The 24,302-nt window shown below is 34.7% G+C and overlaps 2 protein-coding genes across 2 annotated transcripts; one reads left to right on the top strand and one right to left on the bottom strand.

Moving 5' to 3' along the window:
- Nucleotides 1–883: 883 nt before the first annotated feature.
- LOC144359485 (uncharacterized) lies at nucleotides 884–1,837 on the bottom strand. Its single transcript, XM_078012679.2, has one exon. The coding sequence runs from the start codon at nucleotides 1,835–1,837 to the stop codon at nucleotides 884–886; it is 954 nt and encodes a 317-aa protein (XP_077868805.2).
- An 816-nt stretch (nucleotides 1,838–2,653) lies between these two features.
- On the top strand, nucleotides 2,654–13,598 carry LOC100370223 (oxaloacetate tautomerase FAHD1, mitochondrial-like). Its single transcript, XM_002737386.2, has 3 exons — nucleotides 2,654–2,735; nucleotides 9,108–9,204; nucleotides 13,080–13,598. Exons 1-3 carry the CDS (start codon nucleotides 2,668–2,670, stop codon nucleotides 13,563–13,565), a joined length of 651 nt encoding a protein of 216 aa, XP_002737432.1. The 5' UTR covers nucleotides 2,654–2,667; the 3' UTR covers nucleotides 13,566–13,598.
- Nucleotides 13,599–24,302: the final 10,704 nt, after the last annotated feature.

Here is a 24,302-nt window from a genome sequence, read left to right on the forward strand (position 1 = left end):
AGTTTTCCTAACTGAAATTTGGTGATTATTTTGCCCTCCAATTTTGATTAGTATTTATTCCAAGCCTAATATTGCCTCTACTTTTCTCCTTTCTTCTATTTTTTGTGATTATTTTACCCTTCCACTATGATTACTGTAATATTCATCCTGCTCAATTATGGCCAGTATTTTCTGACCCAATTTGTTGGGGTATATAAACAAGAGATTGTAAATGTTGGTGTTTTCTCAGTCATAAACTATTCTTTTGTACTTTTAATAACTCAACATTTTAAATTCAATTTTCTATAAATTTCATAATTAATAATCAACCAGTTTGGAATCTACAATAAGGTGTGGCTCAAACAAATTCTTTAGGGGAGGTTAAAACAGCTCAAACAACTTTGTCCAGTATTTGTCCTGCAAGGTTTTTCTTGGCATATGAGGGGGAAATGTTTCTTGTTATTTTTCCTGGTATTTTTTTATTATACCATGGTAATATCCTATTTTAGTCCCTGAAATCAGATTATACCAGTAATTTTACTGCCAAATTTTTAAAATTTCATTATGTTGTTTGAAAACATGTATGGGTTTTATCATGTATATTGTACATTAAATTAATTTGAGAGCCAACAGAATAATTGTATATACATTTACTGATTGCCGTCATATTTTCAAGCATTTTGGTCAAAACTGATAAACTCACTTTTGATATTTATAAATTGCTAATGGGTGGTGGTGTCGCGCAGCATGTGTGAATTTCATGTATACAACCAATGTATTTTACATGTTGTATATGTTTCTAGGAGTCCCATATCAATCTTTACTTTGGGCCAACACTTCTCTCAAATGTAGTAGTCCAGAGTTTTAAATCCGGTTTGGTCCCCGAAGACGAGGGTGGCCGGATTCACCTTAAACTAGTGGCAATCGCTCTTACCCCCTCCCTCCACTTTGCACTATTTAAAGCATCCCTCATCCTTATCCCAACCTTCTCACTCTCCTCCTCTACTTGCATCTTCCACGTCTTCTTTGGCCTTCCCCTTTTCCTTGGACCGCTCACCTCTAAATCAAGGGCCCTTCTTAATACATGCCCATCCTCCCTCCTCAGCACATGCCCGTACCAACGTACCCCATTTGCCTTCGCCAACCGATCTACCGCTTCCTTCAAACCCAACATCTGCATCAAGTCCTCAGTTTTCTTTCTGTCCATCAACTTCACCCCACACATCACTCTCACCATCGCTCTCTCTGTCCTCCTTAAAATACCCAACTCATTTTCACTCAAACACCATGTCTCGCTCCCATACAGCAATGCTGATCTCACACAACTCTTATAAACTATTCCTTTCATCTCCAAGGGAAATCTCTTCCCATATAGTAACTCTCCACATTCCCTAAACTTCACCCAAGCAAACCTTGCTCTAGCTGTCACAGCCGCCTCACACCCACCACCCACACTTACCTTGTCCCCCAGGTATATAAACTCCTTCACTGTCTCAACCTCATCACACAACTTTTCTTCCTGTTCCACCACCCTTCCAGCTCCATTCTTACATCTTCCACACGCAAAATCCCTTGCCAATCTTTGGGTCACCCTCTTTATCTTTGCACATCTCCCATGTATCCACTTCCCACATTTCACACACCGCACTGAATTTACCTTTACCGTCTTTCCACACATGCCACATGGGTCAACCTTACTCACCAAAGCTTTCTCCTTTGTCCCACTCACCATCACTTTTGTCTTTCCCAGATTTACCTTCAAACCCTTACTCTCAAATGTTTTTTTCCATTTCACAAACTTCTCCCTCAATCCCTCCATTGTGTCACCCATCAAGACCAAGTCATCAGCATACAACATCTCTCTCATCAGCCCTTCTCTTGCACTCTCCAAATACTTACTGGAATTTGCTCTTTAAATTCATTCCTTGTAAACTTTACCTGGTATCTATGAATAGGAGCAAAGTTAATAATTGTTAAACTCTGTTTTATTTATCTTGTGTGCAAATCACAGAATGGGTGTTTTTGAAAATACCCTAGCTGTCACTGTCCGTGTGTGCGTTTTGTCGATATCTCAAGAACACCAATCAGATTTAATTGAAACTAGGCATAATGTGCTTACCTAATTATTTTAAGGGGTGAAATCTGTACCAATTAATTTCCTAATTTGCATAAATTAGGCAACATTCTGATATCTCAAGATCTACTTAAATAATTTAAATGAGACAGAAATGATTAGTTCTTGATGATAAATTACTTAGTTTGTATAAGTTTGTTAATTTTTTTTCTGTCTTGCTGATATGTCAGGAATTGATCGTATGGTTACAATGAAACTCACTACATAGATTCTCTGGGGTAAGCCACAAACATAATAAGGTTATTTACCAATTTGTTGTATACATTTTTCAAGAAACATTGAAATTTCAATAGCAACAAAAATACTAGTATTATATTCAATCAGATTGTGAAATTTTCATTAATCTTAGTAATTGTTATTCAAATTTCAACAAAAAATTAGTTACCAACATGATTATTTCACCCTGTCTAAAAACGTTAGTATGGACCTATTTATATATTGGAGAAACAGTTTTTTTACTGACGTTTTTATTAGTTTTCTCCAAAACGAAAGAATGTTTGGGGTTTTCTTTCCACCGTAAGCGGCGCAATTTTCATTCAGCCAAACGGCTGAAAATGGCTTCCGGGTTATCGAGGTTTGTTGAACTGGGCAGGAAAATAGTGTGTGTTGGCAGGAATTACAGGTTAGTTCCCCTTACCGCATTTCAAAATCCGACATGTTACCTCATGGCCCGGACCCAGTGCGACAGCAGGTTATTTCGTCGTGCACATGAGCTACAGGACACAAGATGATGGAAGCCGTCCGACATTGAACTTTAATTTAGTTTAGTAAAGTATTGGTAGTAAATTCTATCTCCTTTGTTTGTATTGGAATCGGGCTCATCCAGGGAATCATCGACGACCATATCTATAGGTATCCTGAAAATGATTTGTCACCCCTGGTAATCTAAATAATAAGGCCCCTCAAAACAAATAATGGGGAGAGGGGGTCGTAAAAGTTCTTGCCCAGCACGTCCAGTTTTCATGGAAGCTGGAAGCATATGAATGAAAATTATCTATTTCAACCTAAAAATGTACTCGATGCGATCAGGTGCTTATGTTTAGAGAAGATGATTGCAGTTTTTAGTCAATGAAGGCAATTTGGTTGTTAATTGCTTCAGATAGAGATTAAACCCCATCTCAAACTGTAAGCAAGTACCCCAAGACCATTTGTCCCAGTGTTACACACGTGTGGATGATAGCGAGAACACTGAGACGAATGGTCTGGAGTAGTAGGCTAGTGATATATGTTGAAAAAGCAATGACATGTTAAAAGTAATAAACAATTTTATTTTGCTTCAACATTGTGTTCTGTGTTCTAAAATAACAATTTTTGAAATATATTTGGCTTATTTCCTCAAAAATCCTGGTCTGCAAAAAAATGCTGTTTCATTCAAGTATACCTTCATGGTTGTACATAATAACCAGTAACATTGTCATGCCATTTATGACCAACTTTTAAAGAGGCGTTCACCTTAAGTTGAATTGGACTTTGAATTGTATTCAATAGATAATGATTAACTTCCTAAGAGTATCAGTATAGGCAGATGTCGACAGTTGTATACCTTGACAGTTTTAAATTCAATATTACAGCTACATCCATCAGCATATTATATTTGAATGTGACCAAATTAGAAATGTCAATTTTATGAATGGTTGGAATAAAGCGCTTTTTAGTCCTTGTTTAATTGCAATCCGAAAACAGGGACTTATGGATTGACCTCTGTGCATACATCCGTGTGAGCGTCCGGACCTGTATCTTAGACATGCCTGACTGACTGAAAGACTGATTACATTCAAACTTCACACATACATCATACATAATATTATACATATGTATAATACATATGGCGGCCATTTTTGTGGTGAAAATCATCAAAATCAAGCATTTCTGGAATTCGAGAGCCAGATCTCGGCTGTTTACAGATGGATTTTGTTTAAACTCAATACATACATTGAACATTATAGGACCTTGATGCATATCATTTTGTTTTTCAGATTGGATTCAAAATGGCTGACAGGTGGCCATTTTGTTTTAATGAATGCGGTTCTAGTGCCATATCTCTGACATGCTTTGACTGATTATGTTCAAATTTTGTATATTTATTGTACATCATGACATAGATATGCAGATTTAGTGCTTTGATGATTCAATTCAAAATGGCCGAATGGTGGCCATTATTATGTCAAAAAATCAAGCATTTCTGGCATTCCAGAACTGGATCTCGATATTTTATGGATGGATTTTGTTCAAACTTGGTACATATATTAGACATTATGCGCACTCCATTTTGTTTTCAGATCGGATTCAAAATGGCTGACTGGCGGCCATTTTGTTTTAATGAATGTGTTAAATGAATGTTGATGCAAAGACATTATGATCACAGTCTACTGGTAACACTGGTATTAACCTACCAATCTTATACACAGTTAGCATTGTGATACCAGCTAGATTACTGTGGCCAGGGCCGATAATTTGCATTCAAACTTATTGTATTGACATGCACCTATGATGGGTTACACAGAAGCACTTGATTTGATTTAATATTGCTGACTTTGAGCTGATTTTGATCATGTTTTGATCAAGCTAAATGAATGCCTTAGCCTAGCATGTTTGTTATTGTGTCTTTGGCCAAAGTAAATCCTTCAGCCAGGGCACAATAACTATCACTGATCATGTCACTATATTTATTTTTATGATTTGAAATGATGACTATTTTGAACCTGTTTTTTTGTTCTGTTTTGATTTCCTGTTATTTTCGTTATTTTTTTTACTCCTGTGTGCGAAGCACAAAAAGGGAGTCTTTGCAGTTAGTGTGTCTGTATGTGTGTATGTGTGTGTGTGTGTATGTGTGTCCGTCTGTTCCACTGATATCTCAAGAACCATACATCAGTTTTTGATGAAACTTGGTGCATAGATGCTCTGGGCCAATGCGCAGATTTGATTAGGTTTTGGTAAAAATCCATGCATATTAATTATCTAATTTGCATGATAATTAGCTGATTTTTAGCTGTTTCATGACTGTTCCACTGATATCTAAAGAACCACTCATTGGATTTTGATGAAACATGGCACACAGATGCTCTAAACTAATGCGCAGATTTGATTAGTTTTGGGTAAAAATCTGTGCAATATTAATTACCTAATTTGCATAATGATTAATCAATTTTCGGCTTTTCCACTAATATCTCAAGTACTAATCATCACATTTCAATAAAACTTGGTACATAGATGTCATAGGACACTGCACAAACCTGAAAGTTTTTAGGGTAATATCAGTAGATATTAATTACCTAATTAGCATAATTAATTAATTTTCAGCTTTTGATATTTCAAGTAGTAATTGTCACATTTCAATGAAACTTGGTACATAGATGTCATAGGACACTGCACAGACCTGAGAGTTTTTAGGGTAATATGAGTACATATTAATTACCTAATTTGCATAATTAATTAATTTTCAGCTTTTGATATTTCAAGTACTAATCATCACATTTCAATGACACTTGGTACATAGATGTCATAGGACACTGCACAGACCTGATAGTTTTTAGGGTAATACGAGTACATATTAATTACCTAATTAGCATAATTAATTATATTTCAGCTTTTGATATTTCAAGTAGTAATCATCACATTTCAATGAAATTTGGTACATAGATGTCATAGGACACTGCACAGACCTGATAGTTTTTTGGGTAATATCAGTATATATTAATTACCTAATTTGCATAATTAATTAATTTTCAGCTTTTGATATTTTAAGTAGTAATCATCACATTTCAATGAAATTTGGTACATAGATGTCATAGGACACTGCACAGACCTGATAGTTTTTAAGGTAATATGAGTACATATTAATTACCTAATTTGCATAATTAATTAATTTTCAGCTTTTGATATATCAAGTAGTAATCATCACATTTCAATGAAATTTGGTACATAGATGTCATAGGACACTGCACAGACCTGATAGTTTTTAAGGTAATATGAGTACATATTAATTACCTAATTTGCATAATTAATTAATTTTCAGCTTCTGATATTTCAAGTAGTAATCATCACATTTCAATGAAATTTGGTACATAGACATCATAGGACACTGCACAGACCTGATAGTTTTAGGCTAATATCAGTATATATTAATTAGCTAATTTGCATAATTAATTAATTTTCAGTTTTTGATATTTCAAGTAGTAATCATCACATTTCAATGACACTTGGTACATAGATGTCATAGGAAACTGCACAAACCTGATAGTTTTTAGGGTAATATGAGTACATATTAATTATTTAATTTGCATAATTAATTAATTTTCAGCTTTTGATATATCAAGTAGTAATCATCATATTTCAATGAGACTTGCTACATAGATCTTCTAGGATTATGCAGAGACCTAATTAGTTTTAATTGGATATTAATTACCTAATTTGCATAATGTTCCACTGATATATAAAGAACCACAAATTGGATTTTAATGAAACTTTTAAAGAGAACTATGCAGAAACCCAATTAGTTTTTGGTAAATATTTATGCTTATTAATCACCTAATTAACATAATTAATTAACACTGATATCTCAATTACTGATCATCACATTTGAATAAAATTTGGTACATAAATGCTCTACGACAATAGACAGGCCTGATTAATTTTGGGTTAAAATTTGTTCATATTAATTTTCTAATTAGCATAATAATTCATAATTTTTTTGTTCTGTTCTGTTCATATTAGTTACCTGATGTACATAATTAGTTTTCAGCTTTTCTATCAATATCTCATGTACAGGTAATTTTGAATTAATTTTTAATGTGTCTTCAATACTTCTCAGCACACGGGAGTTCTTTCTAAGCTTTCTTTGATTTTTTTTTATTGTTAGGCCACACTGATTTAATTTTATGGATGACATCCTCTGAAGACCCCAAAACTAATGCGAGAGGGCGAAAAAAAAAAAATTCGGCCCCAAAAAAAAAATGCTGCTAAGACCACAAGACTACGGAGCTATTATTACGAATTTAACCACAGTGTATCAAAAAAACAACAAGTCTTTATTTGTAGGAGGCACATGTTGATGTACATATTTCGTACTGTATTACTGTCACAGGTATCATCACCTTTGATTTTGAAAAGGTAATAGGGTAAGGCAGATGTTAGCTTTGCCAAAGGCATATACATCAACTCAATAATAAAGAAAAACTTACTGTGTTGTATTGAAAAAAAAATAATTAAAAATGAACAATACGTTTGTCAACAGCAACCTGGAAATTAACTTCTTTGACATTCAAACTACAGCTTTTAAAGTGACACTTCAGATAGACTAAGTGTAGACACAAATGCTCAAGAACTACTTCAACTCTGTAACAAATTATAAGAGGCTCGATATTGAAAAAAAACACCAACAGAGAGTCAACAAAAATTTGGATGCAGAAAATTATATACATGTATCTTGATGAAAATGCGTCATATGATCAAAATATTACTGAATGTGTGTGCAAGCAAATTATCCGAATCAGAAAATGAAAAAAAAATAAGAAGAAAATTTTCTTCACCCTGTAAGGGGACTTTGGCCAAGGAGCTTCTGCTGCTTTCGTTGCAGTTTTGTCGACTTCAATGCGGACAAAGCAACCGAACTGATTTGTCGCCTGACCGACTTTTAGGCCACCATACACCTCCACTCCTCTCCCATTTCTCTCGACATTGCAGAAGAAACGCGGGACAGCCACTCTGGACAATATGTTCTCAAAGTTGTCTGGGCGAAACTCGCTTGCCGCTACCGACCTCTCGTATAGCTGTAAAAACGTCTCCCTGGCCAATGTCAATTGCGTACCAGTCTACAACAATCCCTCCGTTTCACCTCTGAACTTTTATGCTCACGTATTTTGGTGGTGTGGTTGCCATGTTGGATCATTTATGGCAAAATTTGCATGTTTTGAGGCAATCTCTTTCCCATAGGTCTTTGCGCTTTACGTAACGCGCATCTAACTGTGCGGAGTTTGGTTTTGAGGTTGGCTAGTTCCCGCCTCAAGTGTCATGGCGTACCAAGCCACAAGAGGCCGGTAACTAGTAATGAATCCGGCATTCTGATTGGTCCGTCACTTTCTCGTTGCTTGTTCTATTTCCCTTGGTTACCTGACGGCAGCGCTTACGCTCGTGGCCATTCAGGGGTTTCCTTTTACTTTCGAAAGTTGGGTGAATAAAAAACTGTTTCTTTTGTTATAAATTTTCACAGAAACAGCGAGGAATGTCAGAAACATCTCAAATGTGTAAATCTAAGCAGGCAGTATGTTTGAGCATGGCTTTATTGTAGTATTATAGACATGTTTACTCAGAACGAAACTTGGAATGTTTTCAAATTACGTCACTCAGTCACGTGCCTTCCGGCCGGAAAACCGGCCCAAATGGAACAATATGGCGATTACTAGTTACCTGCGTCCTACCTACCATTCGCAAAGGACGCCGGGAACCAGCAAAGTTTTGAGGTAGTCCAAAACGAGTTTTACGACAAGTCGGCGCTTTGCGACAATATGAGTCGGCAAGTTCTGGACAGAAAACCGATCTGTGGAGACTCGTCGTAGGAGATTTTTTTTTTTTTTTTGAGAACAGGCGAAAACTAATGCGCGCGCGGATGTCATCCATAAAATTAAATTGGTGTTATGTGATCAAAATCCCAATGAGGATACGAGTTCAATGAAGATTATTTCCACTTTAATTTACTTGCTATATCCAAGGCGGGTAATGCTGTTAATGCTTTAGATCATCAAAGTCCATGTGTGAAACCTCTACACTGAAATTATTAATGGAGACTACGTAATGGACTTGTGCTTAACAACAAAAGAACATGTGATCAATTAACAATCAAACTACCGGTATATGTAATTATAATAATATAAGAAATTAATTTTTTTTTTCACAAGAATGTCATATCTTTTAGTAATGTGAGGTGTTCTATATATGCTTTTGAATAAAGCACAAACCCAAAATAGAAATTATGAATTTATTTGTTTGTATATTTCAGCGAACATGCTGCCGAGTTGGGCAATAAAGTTCCCACAGAACCAGTCATTTTTCTGAAACCAACTACCTCATATCTTAAAGAAGGCAATGCAATTACAGTGAGTATATCTATTAAATGTGTATCAATCATAAACCACACATGGGTAGTCCGGATAAAAACCTTGTCTTCTTTTGACCATTGTCACATGACTAATATGCAAAATAGTGTAACATAGCCAAAATTAAGCTTTTTAATATTAGTAACTTCAGGACACATGTAAATTACAGAAGAACATATCATGTCTGTATTTGCTCACTGTGACTGAAAGAAAATTATTTGGCAAACATAGTAAACAACAGTTGGATATAATAAATAGTCACTCATAGCATTGTAAACAAAACCAAAGAAGGCAGGTGATAACTACTGGTATTAATCCCGACAATTGTTTCTCAGTTTAATGTCTCTTGATGACTACTTCTGGTCATTAATTCCGTTCATCCACTCATCTATTTTTCAGACATGTATTGACAAAGACAATACATGATGAACAGATCTATTTTATTGACATATAATTTGTCGTAAATCATAAAATTGTAGTCAGTGAACGTGTCCGAAACAATTTCTCTGAGGTGCTATGGGCTATGTTATGCAAATTTTGTACTAGGATTATGAATATTGGATTATACATGTACATATTTTCCTTTGAGATTTGAACAAAAATGACCGATTGGTGACTATTTTGTTTTTATTAATTTCAGTGTCGACCCTTCAATAATATATCAGCTGATTCAGTCATTTAAAAGTTTGTAAAATGAACATAACATTCCAATACTGGTCGAGTACTAAACAATAATGATTTTTCTTCATAATGGATTACTACTGAAGAAAGGTCTTATTGACTGGTACTGTGTTACAATTCTTCTGGTTTGATCACCACCATTGAGCTATAATGCAATGATTCTGTGATGAATCTGTAATGGCGCAATTCATGTGTGACTGTTGTATACAGGTGCATTGTGCAAACAATGTGTACATGTACAGTCTCATCCACTGCAATTTTTGTGTGCAGCTACAAATAGGGGATGAACACCTTCCATGGGCATTTTTGGCCATAAAAAATACAATGTTGGCATGTAAAATCTTGGCAAAGGTTGGGTTTTTATTTGGCCATTTGCGCATAAATTTTAATCACCTAGTGGCTATTTGAGATATAAAATCGGCAATGGAATGTGTCTGTGTTCTTGGATATGATGATAATGGACAAATGTATTCAATTGCAGTAAATAAATAAGCGCCATTGCTCAAAACGTCTAGATATTTTGAATAGTTAATTAGGACTATTGCCAAATAATATCTACTATATATCGTATTTGATTGCAAGTGTTGGCCATTTGGATTCCTTACTATGTCCAACCTGTTAAACTTTTATTTCAAAATAGGACCAGATTAAAATATATGCAAATTGTTACCAAGACTCTGAGCTCAAAGCTAATACATTATATATGGTTTTTCACAGAAGTTTAACTAAACTACACTACATTTAGTTTCCCAAAAATATATTTTACAGTAGCTTTATATATATATTTATCAATGTAAATTTAAATAAGCCATGCATGGCACAGTCCCTGTTATTTATCAAATCTAATTTATATAGTTTTGTTTATAGTACTAGTACTTGTCCATATTGAAAGATATTGCTCTGGAACAGCATTACCGTACTCGACCGCGTTAGCGCCCAGGGGCCTCAATTCAGAAAATCACGTTTTTTTTTAGGGGTGGGCGCTTACCCGAGCACCCCCCTCGAAAAAGAGTGCAAATGAAAAATTTGATTCATCAAGTGACGGATTACGTCTTTGAGGGAAAATCAAATTACGAAATTAGTTGAGTCGTCATTGATTTTCACAATGAAGAAACAGAAATGATCACAAAAAATATGCACATTTTATTACAATATTAATTACGTACCACCAGAATTTACGAAATTAAAAACATTTGAGTCTGTTGGAACACAGTCGAAGTCAAAATTGTCATATTATCTCCACTGACGAAGGTGTTGGATCGTACGCAAACTCTCGATGAAAGTCGCTTTCCGCCATGATGCATTTGCAGATTTTACCTGCAGCAGCGTCCTTAGACCTAATGGGTCATGTTGGTTATTAACCAATCAAAATGCTGTGTTGTACTGATGCAATTCTTCTGAAATTCCCGAAGACTTTCGGGTAACGCAGTGCGGAAGTGAATTATCGATGTCGAAGTATGATCTATTGGAATTGATTTCAGAGAATAAACGACATGGTTTTTTCAAAAAACTAGTAACTCGCCATTTTTGAGAGGTAAACTGAATATGGCATGAAATATTTACCGCATTTTACTTGTATTAACAGGTCATTGTCAAAGCGTAGTTTACGCATGGTTACCGTGTTCTACGCATTCACAACATGTTCACAGCGGTCGATATCCATGCTGTATCATATAAAAACGATTACCAGGACTCGTTATGCAAAACCAAGTTTTAAATTAGTTGCATTTTGAAGAGGTGGGCGCTTTGCCGAATGTGACCCCAAATATAAAAATTGTGCAAAAGTGGGTGGTGGGCGCTTGCCCGGGCATGGGCGCTAAAGCGGTCGAGTACGGTAATTAAAACAAAATGGTCATCCATTTTGAATCGGATTGTCAAACTAATACATATGTATATCTATGTCATGATGTATAGTGAATATATAAAATTTGAACATAATCAGTCAAAGCATGGCAGAGATATGGCACGAGAGCCACATTCACTTAAACAAAATGGCCACCAGTCGGCCATTTTCAATCTGATCTGAAAAACAAAATGTTGTGCATTAAGATCCCATAATGTCCAACATATGTACCAAGTTTAAACTGCAACCAAACAGGGACTAAAAATATGTACAGGGTCCCATAATGACCAGTGTATGTATACCAAGTTAAAATATAATCCATCTTTAAACAGCCGAGAAATGCTTGATCTTGATGATTTTTCAGTACAAAAATGGCTGCCATTATGTATAGTATTATGTATGATGTATGTGTTAAGTTTGAGTGTAATCAGTCCAGGCATGTCTAAGATATACGTCTGGACGCACACATGGACAAATAGGCGCATGGACACACAGACACACAGGGGTCAATCCATAAGTCCCCCTTTCCAGACTTTGTCTGAATAGGGATTAATAAGAGGCTGAAATTTGTTATTGAAATTTCTTTTTGCATCACTGTCTATTGAATCAAGTATGGGGATTGAATATGGCAGTCGTGACCACATTCACAAGGAATCTGAAATTATTGTAAACAAATCATCACTCAACATTGACTTGGAACACATCAATGCATGCATTGAAACAAATTGGATTTTTGAGATACGTTAAGATGTGAATTTTAAAAAGTATGCAAATTTGCGTAGACTGGAAACATTGGAATACATCTACTTTCTGTCAAATATATATCTGTGTTATTATATCTCCCAGTTTCTATTTGTAGTCTGTGAGCACTAATTCTTAATTTTGTCATTGATGACCTGTGATGGGTGTTTTTGACTATGCCAAAGTCTGTTTTCAGTAAGTGCCAAATTAATTTTTGTGATTTTTCCCTTTGTTATCATTTGTCTAAAATCAATTTACACTTGAACTTGACAAGGCACTAAAGCCAACCACATATACCAAATTCCTGGGATATGAAAGACAAGATGTCGACTTTTGTGTTTGTGCATTGCTTCTAGTACCATCACTTCAAATTTGTGTTCATTCTATAAATATATCTGACCTTATATATAAATATATATAAGGTCACAAGACTGTAATTTTTTTTGAAATTCATTTGAAAATTTGACTTTGTTTTTAGGTGTCTTTTAGGCAGGCCATCTCTAGATTTATACAAAAGGCCAGGTTTTGTAATGTTCAATATTATCTTTGAATTATGTATCAATTTACTTAATTCACTAACAGTCTAATTTATAACTTTCCACTGTTTCAGTTCCCACATGGTAGTGACAATCTACACCATGAAGTTGAACTTGGTGTTGTAATTGGAAAGCCGGGATTTCAAATCAGAGAGTCTACTGCTATGGAGCATATTGGTGGCTATACATTAGCCCTTGATATGACGGCACGGGACATCCAGGATAAGATGAAGAAAAAAGGACTACCTTGGACGCTGGCCAAAGGATTTGACTCGTCTTGTCCCATAGGTTCATTCATACCACCTGATAAAATTCCTGACCCTCATGACATTGAAATATGGCTCAAGGTCAATGATGCAATGAAGCAGCAGGGGAATACAAAGAATATGATTTTTAAAGTTCCATTTTTGATCAGTTTTATTAGCCAGTTCATGACGCTGGAGACTGGTGATTTGATTTTAACTGGAACGCCATCTGGTGTTGGTCCGGTATCACCGGGTGATGTTATTACATGTGGCCTCACTGGCTTGGCAACAATGACATTCACTGTTAACAAATAAATAAGTGCAATAAAACAGTTCTTCTGAATGTAACTATGGTGTGGTAACTATGGTGTGGTAACTATGGTGTGGTAACTATTGTGTGTTGATCTTTTATTTATTTATGTGTGGATATATAAGCAAGCAAATGAATCAAGTTGATTTATGCAGATGTTACTTTGGTTGTCTAGGGATAATGATGAATTTGCCAAAATTTTCGCCAAGCAAATATAAGGCGACATTTTCACCAGGACAAGTCTTCTGTAGTTTTGTGATGAAAAACAAAAGAATATATATATATAATAAATAGTACTTGTTTAATTATTTGTGTTTTCAGCCCTCAAGTTACTGAATATGATCTCCACAAATTACGGTCAATGTTTGTCCTGTCTCGGCTGATTGTTTTGAATGACAGACGTCGGTACCGACTGCCTTCCTAAACTCGATATGGACAACTCAACGGCAGTCGGCATTTCAAAAAAATTATTACCGGGACACGGTCGATAGGTATTCCAAACAAATTATAATCGAAATACAAGATTTTTCTAGATATTGTCATACTAAACATACGCATATTTTCTTTCACTCTTTGTGTTGTATTTTTGTGGCAGTATGTCACGTCAGAATAGTGTTTAAGACCTCCAAACCTAGTCAAAGGGTCAGATAATATGGTCTTAGAAAAAGAACTTAACAAACTTAAAATGGAGAGTGAATCTAATACGAACACTGTAAATACACTAAGGAAAGACAACAATGATCTAAGGAAAGTGGTTGAATCCTTATCCGAAAAATACATCATTATGACCAACCAATATGAACAGTTATCATTACATGTCAGTGAATTAAACAGCCAAGCATATGAACAGTTATGATTACATGTCAGTGAGTTAAACAGCCAAGCATATGAACAGTTATCATGACAAGCATATGAACAGTTATCATTACATGTCAGTGAGTTAAACAGCCAAGCATATGAACAGTTATCATTACATGTCAGTGAGTTAAACAGCCAAGCATATGAACAGTTATCATTACATGTCAGTGAGTTAAACAGCCAAGCATATGAACAGTTATCATTACATGTCAGTGAGTTAAACAGCCAAGCATATGAACAGTTATCATTACATGTCAGTGAGTTAAACAGCCAAGCATATGAACAGTTATCATTACATGTCAGTGAGTTAAACAGCCAAGCATATGAACAGTTATCATTACATGTCAGTGAGTTGAACAGCCAAGCATATGAACAGTTATCATTATATGTCAGTGAGTTAAACAGCCAAGCATATGAACAGTTATCATTACATGTCAGTGAGTTAAACAGCCAAGCATATGAACAGTTATCATTACATGTCAGTGAGTTAAACAGCCAAGCATATGAACAGTTATCATTACATGTCAGTGAGTTAAACAGCCAAGCATATGAACAGTTATCATTACATGTCAGTGAGTTAAACAGCCAAGCATATGAACAGTTATCATTACATGTCAGTGAGTTAAACAGCCAAGCATATGAACAGTTATCATTACATGTCAGTGAGTTAAACAGCCAAGCATATGAACAGTTATCATTACATGTCAGTGAGTTAAACAGCCAAGCATATGAACAGTTATCATTACATGTCAGTGAGTTAAACAGCCAAGCATATGAACAGTTATCATTACATGTCAGTGAGTTAAACAGCCAAGCATATGAACAGTTATCATTACATGTCAGTGAGTTAAACAGCCAAGCATATGAACAGTTATCATTACATGTCAGTGAGTTAAACAGCCAAGCATATGAACAGTTATCATTACATGTCAGTGAGTTGAACAGCCAAGCATATGAACAGTTATCATTACATGTCAGTGAGTTAAACAGCCAAGCATATGAACAGTTATCATTACATGTCAGTGAGTTAAACAGCCAAGCATATGAAAATCCCCACAATCCAGTAAAGGCCAACAATAATCCTGAAGAGAAATCACAAGACATTCAACTCAACAACAGTTTTCAAGTGCTAAAAAATGTCAGTGATGATGGAAATGAAGAACTACCGAATGAGATTATCAAAATAGCACCAACAACAAAATCAACTCCAGTAGCGGAAAAGAAGGTAGATGTCTCTATGGCACCACAAGAAATTACACCACAAATACAGAGTGTTTTGATTGGTGACTCCATTATAAAAAATGTTAACATTGACAAAATGTATAGACCAAAAACAGGTATCAAGTATACCACCTACACAGTGAAAGCAGCTAATGAGAAATTGGAAAATGTGCCACTTGACAATACTAAGGGACGACATGAAAAGATCCATGTCGGATAAAAAACTTATTTGCTTTAGTTTGGGGTGGGGGGTTTTGACCTCAAAAAGTTTTCATCCTACAAAAACAAACATCCAAGACGAGAAAATGGTTTGGTCTGAGTTTAAATATGTGCGTCAAATGAGGTGCATTTGTAAAGTCTTTTTACACCCACCCAACAACCAACTGCTATGCAATACTACTGTCCGATTATCAATTTGTATTTAATGGTGAATGTAGTCTGACTCCATGACCAATATTTATCAATTAAGTTTCAGTGGGGGGTGGGGGGTTTTTGAAAAAAACTAAAGGAATTATGTTTTTTATCTGACATCAATCTTTTGACGTCGTCTCTAAGGTAACATCATTGATCTGTCATGTGGGAACTAATGATTTAATAAACCAAGACAGGGACTCTATCATTAATTCACTCAAGAAGATGGCAACGACTTCAAAAACCAAATTTCCAGCTGCTAAAATCGGAATATCATCCATACTGCACAGAGGAGATGATACAGTCGATGATGATATTAAATATATTAATGATAACATCAAAGAATACTGTAATAAGGATGAGTCACTTGTGTTTATAGCACACAGAAAATTATCAGAAAGTAGACAATTATTTGCCAAGGATGGTATCCACATTGAGAAAGATGGTGTAAAACTTCTGGTTGCAGACATGAACGATCAATGGCATCAAAGAAAGAAGAGCAAAGTCACAACAGTGAATACCATAGAGAGAATCAACTCAAACATTTCCAGCGCAGACCAAATAACAGAAGTAGACACAATGGAGTAAGTGAGAACAGACCATTCAACAGCAGAAACAGATACAACACTGAAGATAATGGCAACAGACGACAACATTTCAACAGAAGAGGTAGATACAACACTGAAGAAAACAATGACAGATGACAACTCAACTACAGAACACAGTATGTCAATGAAGAGAACACTGATGGCCGACAGTTCAACAGTAAAAACAGATACCGATATGGCTATGAAGAGAATAAAGATGGTCAGTTAGTTTATACATTAATTAACTTTTTGAAAAAAATGTTATAAATTCTATAAAATGGTGTATAATACTGTCAATACAGCCATGTTAGTAGTAGAGTTTCTTTTTTTCTAACAATTCCACTTTTTTTCCCATTTTACCAATCATGTGTTCAGGAATTGTGAATTGAAGACATTGAAAAAGAGATCATTAACAATTCTATTGATGGGGATGTAATTATAATGGGAGACTTGAATGCACGATCAGTAAAACTAGATGATTATATATCAGATGACACTATTGACCATATTCCACTTCCAAATATTTATAAAATGTATCACTTTGGAAAAAGACTCAATAAGGATAACACAACTAATTCATATGGTAAAAAGCTTATTGATCTTTGTTTGTCAACCGATATGAAAATAGTGAATGGAAGAAAAATAGGAGATTTATATGGGAATTTAACTTGCCATGCATACAATGGCTCCAGTCTGGTTGATTATGTAATCGCACAAATAAACCTGTTTCCTAAAATCCAGTACCTGAGAGTGCATTCAATGACCCATTTGTCTGATCACTGTCCATTGTCATTTTCACTGACAGTGAAGGATAAAATCAATAATGTTGATTTAAACACAGGGTTAAAACCATTTCAAGACTAATATATGTGGGACTCTACAAAATCCATCTATCAGCTCAAAATTAACCCAATACTTGCACATGAATTACATGACGGGTGATATTGATGATGCTGTCTTGGGGTTGAATGAGATTATTTACAGTGCAGCTGACCTATCATTAAAAACGGGTCCCAATGATAAGAAAAATATGAAGAAAATTAAAAAAAGGTCAGACAAGTCATGTTATATTTTAAGACGTGAGATTATTGGTATGGGTAAGCTTCTAACTAAGTACCCCAGAGAACCCTATGTTAGAAATAGATATTTCCAGTTGAAGAAAGATTATAAAAAATTGGTTAAACACAAAAAAAGGGATTATAAAGAGGAACTTATAAATAAAATTATAGAAGTTGAGAAAAATGATCTTGAGGAATTTTGGAATACAATCAAGGAGTTAAAAACTAATAGTGCATTACCCTCCAATAGTGATATCAGTAATAGTATTTGTGTAGAAGAATGGGTGAATCATTTCTCAAATCAAAATAGATACAGAAATAAATGGGTTGAAAAATAATGAAACTAACATTAATATTAGTTCAGATGAAATTATTAAGGCTATTAAACAGCTTAAAAAGAAAAAATCCGCTGGTAAAGATAGAATCATAAATGAAATGATTATTTATGGTCAATCAGTTCTGTTAGAGCCAATTAAAAAATTGTTCAATGATATTTTTAATGCAAACAAGTTTCCGGATAGTTGGCGTACTAGTACCATTAAGCCTATTTTTAAATCGGGTGATAAAAATAACCCAAATAATTATAGAAGGATAGCTCTTTTGAGCTGTTTAGCAAAATTATTTACATCTGTACTAAACAAACGTTTACATAAATATGTGGAGGCAAACAATATTCTGAGCCCTTGTCAAACTGGATTTAGGCCTGGGTACAGAACAACTGATAACATGTTTATTCTTAAAACTGCCATTGACAAATATATCAACAATACTGAGAATAAAAAAAAAGGGTAGTAAACTATTTGTTGGTTTTGTAGATCTTAAATAAGCCTTTCATAGTGTATGGCGTAAAGGGCTTTATTATAAAATGCTAAAAAACAATATCAATGGTAAATTATATAATGTAATTAAAAATATGTATGAAGATGTCAACTATGACATAAAACTAAATAATGGTATTACTGAACAGTTTAAATCACTCAGAGGTGTCGGACAAGGTTGTAACATTAGCCCCATATTGTTCAATCTTTTCTTAAATGATTTCCCAGATAAATTGGATGAGACATGTCAGCCTGTTAAAATTGGAAAGTCATCAATAAGTAGCCTACTTTATGCAGATGATTTAGTATTACTCTCTGAAACAGAGGAAGGGTTACAAAATTGTTTTACTAAGCTACATTCCTATTGCACTGATTGGAATTTGGAAGTAAACACTCCCAAAACCAAAGTAATCGTCTTTAATAAAAATGGCAGGTTGCTCAATTATAAATACAATTTTTATTATAATAATATAGAAATTGATATTGTCAGTAGTTATAAATATTTAGGTATGGAGTTTAAGCCAAATGGAAAGTTTGATTTGGCAAAAGAAAATTTATATAAAAAGGCAGTCAAAGCATTTTTCTTTATTAAAAAATCTCTTAGTGGGTCTACCAAAATTAATATAAAAACTTGGCTGAATGTCTTTGATCATGTTATTAGGCCTATATTAATATATGGCTGTGAGATTTGGGGGATAGAAAAGTATACAGACAAAACAGTCATCGAAAAAATTAACATAAAATTGTACTCCTCCAAGTTAACCAGTCTGCAACAAATTTGGCTGTAAGAGGAGAACTGGGTAGACATCCACTGTCAGTATTTATTAATAAAATGATGATAAAATACTGGCATAGATCATGCACTGTGAAAGAAAACACTTTAATTCACGAGGCAATGTCTTACAATATCGACAACAAAACAAAGAGGCAACAACAATCAGTCAAATAACTGGTGTTGATAATGTACATGATTACTGGAAGGGGGATGGTAAAAGTGTGAAGGGAGTTTTAGAAAAAATAGAAGATGATTATTCAAACAAGCAGCTAGTCGGCTGAGATAGCTCCGCTGTTATGCACATTTCAATTAAAGAACAGAAGATATCATTAGAAAATGAACAATATGTATAGTATCAAAGCAATGGGACTTGCTGTTTTCAGCAAGAATTCAAAAATATCACTTTTCACCAAAAATGACAAAAATAATCATCAAAATTAGATGATTGAAGATATCACCACAAAATTAACAAATCTGAAAGAGGTCCACATGTAGTACCTATATATGTAATATAAAAACAATCGGACTTGCGGTTTTCAACAAGAAGTCGAAAATATAACTTTTTACCAAAACTGATAGAAATATTCACCAAAATTAAAGAATTAAAGATATCATTACAAAATGAACAAATCTGAGAGAGGTCCACATGTAGTACCTATATATGTAATATCAAAACAATTGGACTTGCTGTTTTTAACAAGAAGTCGAAAATATCACTTTTTACCAAAAATGACAAAAATATTCATAAAAATTAAAGAATTAAAGATATCATCACGAAATGAACACATCTGGGAGAGGTCCACATGTAGTACCTATATATGTAATATCAAAGCAATCGGACTTGCGGTTTTTAACGAGCAGTCGAAAATATCACTTTTTACCAAAAATGACAAAAATATTCACCAAAATTAGAGAATTAAAGATATCATCACGAAATGAACAAATCTGAGAGAGGTCCACATGTAGTACATATATATGTAATATCAAAGCAATTGGACTTGCTGTTTTAACAAGAAGTTGAAAATATCACTTTTTACCAAAAATGACAAAAATATTCATAAAAATTAAAGAATTAAAGATATCATCACGAAATGAACAAATCTGAAAGAGGTCCACATGTAGTACCTATATATGTAATATCAAAGCAATCGGACTTGCCGATTTTAACAAGAAGTTGAAAATATCACTTTTTACCAAAAATAACAAAAATATTCATCAAAATTAGAGAATTTGAGATTTTGACATGAAATGAACAAATCTGAGAAAGAACCATCCAACGTACTTGCATATCAAATTTGAAAAAAATTCTGACTTGCGGTTTCAAAGAAGAAGTTGATATTGTAAAGTTGACGACGACGGACGACGGACGACGGCGGACAATCAGTAATATGTACAGCTCCGCTGTTAGTGTCGACTTTGTCGACAGCGGAGCTAAAAAGCGGAAGAGTTACATTAATTTAGAAAAATCTGATTCAGGAGAGCTCAACAAACTTCGCACCTACAGGAAGTTTAAAACAAACTTCAAACTGGAAAAGTATTTGATGGATGTGAATAATTCAAAATATAGAAAATATATTTTGAAATTAAGAGTTAGTGACCATCAGCTTATGATTGAGAAAGGGAGGTATACTAGACCAAACACAAAACTGCACAAGATGTGACAATAACTCAGTTGAGGATGAGTACCATTACATTATGGACTGTTCACAGCACAATAAAATGAGGCAGATACTTTTTACAGACTTACATAAGTATAATCCTAATTTTACTTCAATGGATCATCCCGATAAATTTATTTACATTATGACAAACTGTCACATTAAGCTTGGTGTGTTTATAATGCAAACAGGTATGTATTAATAAAACACCTGATTCTGTACTACCTTGTAATTGCCTTTTAATTAATCTGTTATTTTAATTTTTTGATTATCCTCTTTACTTTTTATTTTATTTTACTTGACTATGTTCATCTTCTATAGAAAGAATAATGTCAATAAAGTCATCTTATCTTATCTTATCTTATCTTATCTTATAATTATAGATAGTTAAAAACAAAAAGTATAAAATTTCTGACGGCTATTCAACGTCTATGAAAACCAGAAAGACAACTATAGATCGATGTGAACCTGAGAACATTTTTAATATTCTGAATTGTAAATGCAAGCGAGCGATTGAGTGGTCGGTGATATTTCCGGGCTTGCGCGGTCGAAAATAAAGCGGAAATTGTCCGGTCGAATTCAACAACCTTAAAGAAGTCAAGCAAGGATGCAGCGAATGATTATTGCCCAACAACGTCGCCGTTGAACGGCTCTCATTGTTGCAATCACAGGCGCTACCATTCGTTAATTTACACACAGTGTGGCAAATCCGCGAGAATTACGATGTCAACAGTGGGACATACTAGTACCTATCTCGGAAAGGCCGCGGACTCGTTAGTAACAATGAGGGGGCGTAGGGGGTAGCTGGTACAGTTTTACGGGAAATAAAAAGGGTTTTTTACAATTTACAAAGAAAAAAAAAACGTTTTTACAGTTAACAGTGAAAATTGAATTTTGCAATGAATTGTGTCATCTAGTCGTTTCACAGTTTCGAAAATGTAATTTCCCTGGACCATTCTTTACGATTTTTTTTATTTGGATGTAAATTCTTGTACGTACCGAGAAAAATGATACATTTTTACAGTGTACGAACAAAATATTTGATTGATTACATTGTACGTCTAGCCTGTGATTACAGAATTACGGAATTTATTTTTTCAATTTACGTTGTACGAACAAAAAAATATTGCAATTACGTTGAACGAAAATAACCCTTGCCCCCCCTAACAAGATGGTAAATGTGTTGCGTTTGTAGATTTAATAAAATCTACTACTACTGGAGAATACTCACGGCGAGAATACAGTAAACGCATTAACTATTCCCTGGGTTTCATTTTTTTATATTATAGTTATAGAGCTATCACATGTATCACTTGGGCAGTATACTGTAGAATACTAAATTATCGCTTGGAATTTATTTTCGCTATTTTTGCTGAAGGGATGATTCCGTGAAAATAAAATCCAGTGAATATACTTTTTCCCTATATTTCACATTAAATTCATCAAAAATCAGTAAAAATAAATTCCATACAAAACAACCAAAAAGCCTTTTCAGTGAAAATTTATTCCAGCGAAAATAAAGTATTTAAAATTAGTCCTGCACCCACATATATATTCAAGTTGTATTATGATGAATCGCTCTCAAGTACTGCAATTGCATACATTACGAGGCGAAAAAGAACACTGTTTTGTGAAATTACACAAATTACATGATATTACATGCATTGTTGTGACGAAATAACAGTTGTACGTGTTTATCACTACCCTTCTACACATAACAATATGTCCGTGAGGCATCTCAGTGACCGATATTTAGTTTTCAAATGTCCCTCGCAAAACGCGTTGAACAGCGCCATCACTAGCTTTCTGGGTGACAGGTTATGGAAATAAATACATCAGTTTGTGTGTTGCGAGTGGAGAAAAATAAGCGCGGCAGAATTCAGTGTACAATTGTAAAAACAAAGTGACGTACATACACTCTTTCTCCTTTAAAGCTTGGTCTTTCCGATGAAAACGATAGGCGCATACCAAAAACAAACGAAATTGCACAACATCCGGGTACTTCGGTAAATTTAAGAAGAATCATGGCGGCGGCTACTTTCGACAGCACGGTCAGATTTGATTGTCAATAGCAGGTAGCACATTCGTTGCCAAACCCTGCGTCTAAAAGGTAGGTGTCCACCAAATATAACATGTTGATGGTTAGCTAAAACCTAATCACGATTATACAAAATGGAAAACCACGTTTTAAGCGTAGCAGAGCGTCGATACCACTCGATGGCTGCTGAAATTCAATGTCGCCATTATTATGACAATGGCTACTCAGCTGATGGCATTTGTAAACAGTGTGTGCATTACGCCCAAGAGTCACCTCGTGTGTTGCGACTACGTCAATAAGTACACACCGTGTAGCCATTTAGTGTTCAGAGTATCTCCTCATGTGAATTTTATTCTGACACGCAAATCTGTCAGAGAATGTTCTGAATTGGCGCCCTGATCACGTGATGCAAGGCGTCTTGTCCAAATGGATGGAGAATATGCAAATTTTTAAACTGCTTCCTCGGGGGCATATAAAAGGAAAGATGGCGACCAGATTTTAGTATGCAAATCTCACTCCATGGAGATTTATCTAGTGAGAGTTCTCCTGAAATGGCTCTTTTTGATAGTCAGATTGTATGGAGTACTTTTAAAATGCCTATATAGAGGGGAGGCAAGGGGGTAGCTGGTATGGTTTTACGAGAAATAAAAAGGGCTTTTTACAATTTACAAGGAAAAAAAGACGTTTTTACAGTTTACAGTGTTAAAAAATTGAAAATTGAATGGTCCGAAGAGCTCTCCGACTCAAATTCTCCGCCATTACTGTGCCGTGTGTAGAGACGCATGCGCATATTACCCTCGTAATGCTCTTCATTCGGTTAGAGGGCCTTTTACGTCTTGACATTCAATTTTGTAGTGAATTGTGTCATCTAGTCGTTTTACAGTTTCTGAAATGTAATTTCCCTGGATTATTTTTTACGATTGTTTTATTTGGATGTAAATTCTTGTACGTACGAGAAAAATGACACATTTTTACTGTGTACGAAAAAAATATTTGATTGATTACGTTGTACGTCTAGCCTGTGATTACAGAATTACGGAATTTATTTTTTCTATTTACGTTGTACGAACAAAAAAATATTGCAATTACGTTGAACGAAAATAACCCTTGCCCCCCCCCTCTATATAAATATACATTTTTAAAAATCAAAATAGAAATCCAGAAATGGTATTGTGACATCATCGTTATTTAATATTATAGTTCAACATTATCCAATCAGTCCTGATTTTGAATAAGTGGGCTATGTTAGGTGAAGGCTTGTACGAATTATGGACATAAACAATGTTTAGCCAATCTCTATTAAATATTTGAATTGGGG

The sequence above is a fragment of the Saccoglossus kowalevskii genome, chromosome 10 (assembly GCF_978046115.1).
Source record: "Saccoglossus kowalevskii chromosome 10, keSacKowa6.1, whole genome shotgun sequence".
In the NCBI taxonomy this organism is placed as follows: domain Eukaryota; kingdom Metazoa; phylum Hemichordata; class Enteropneusta; family Harrimaniidae; genus Saccoglossus; species Saccoglossus kowalevskii.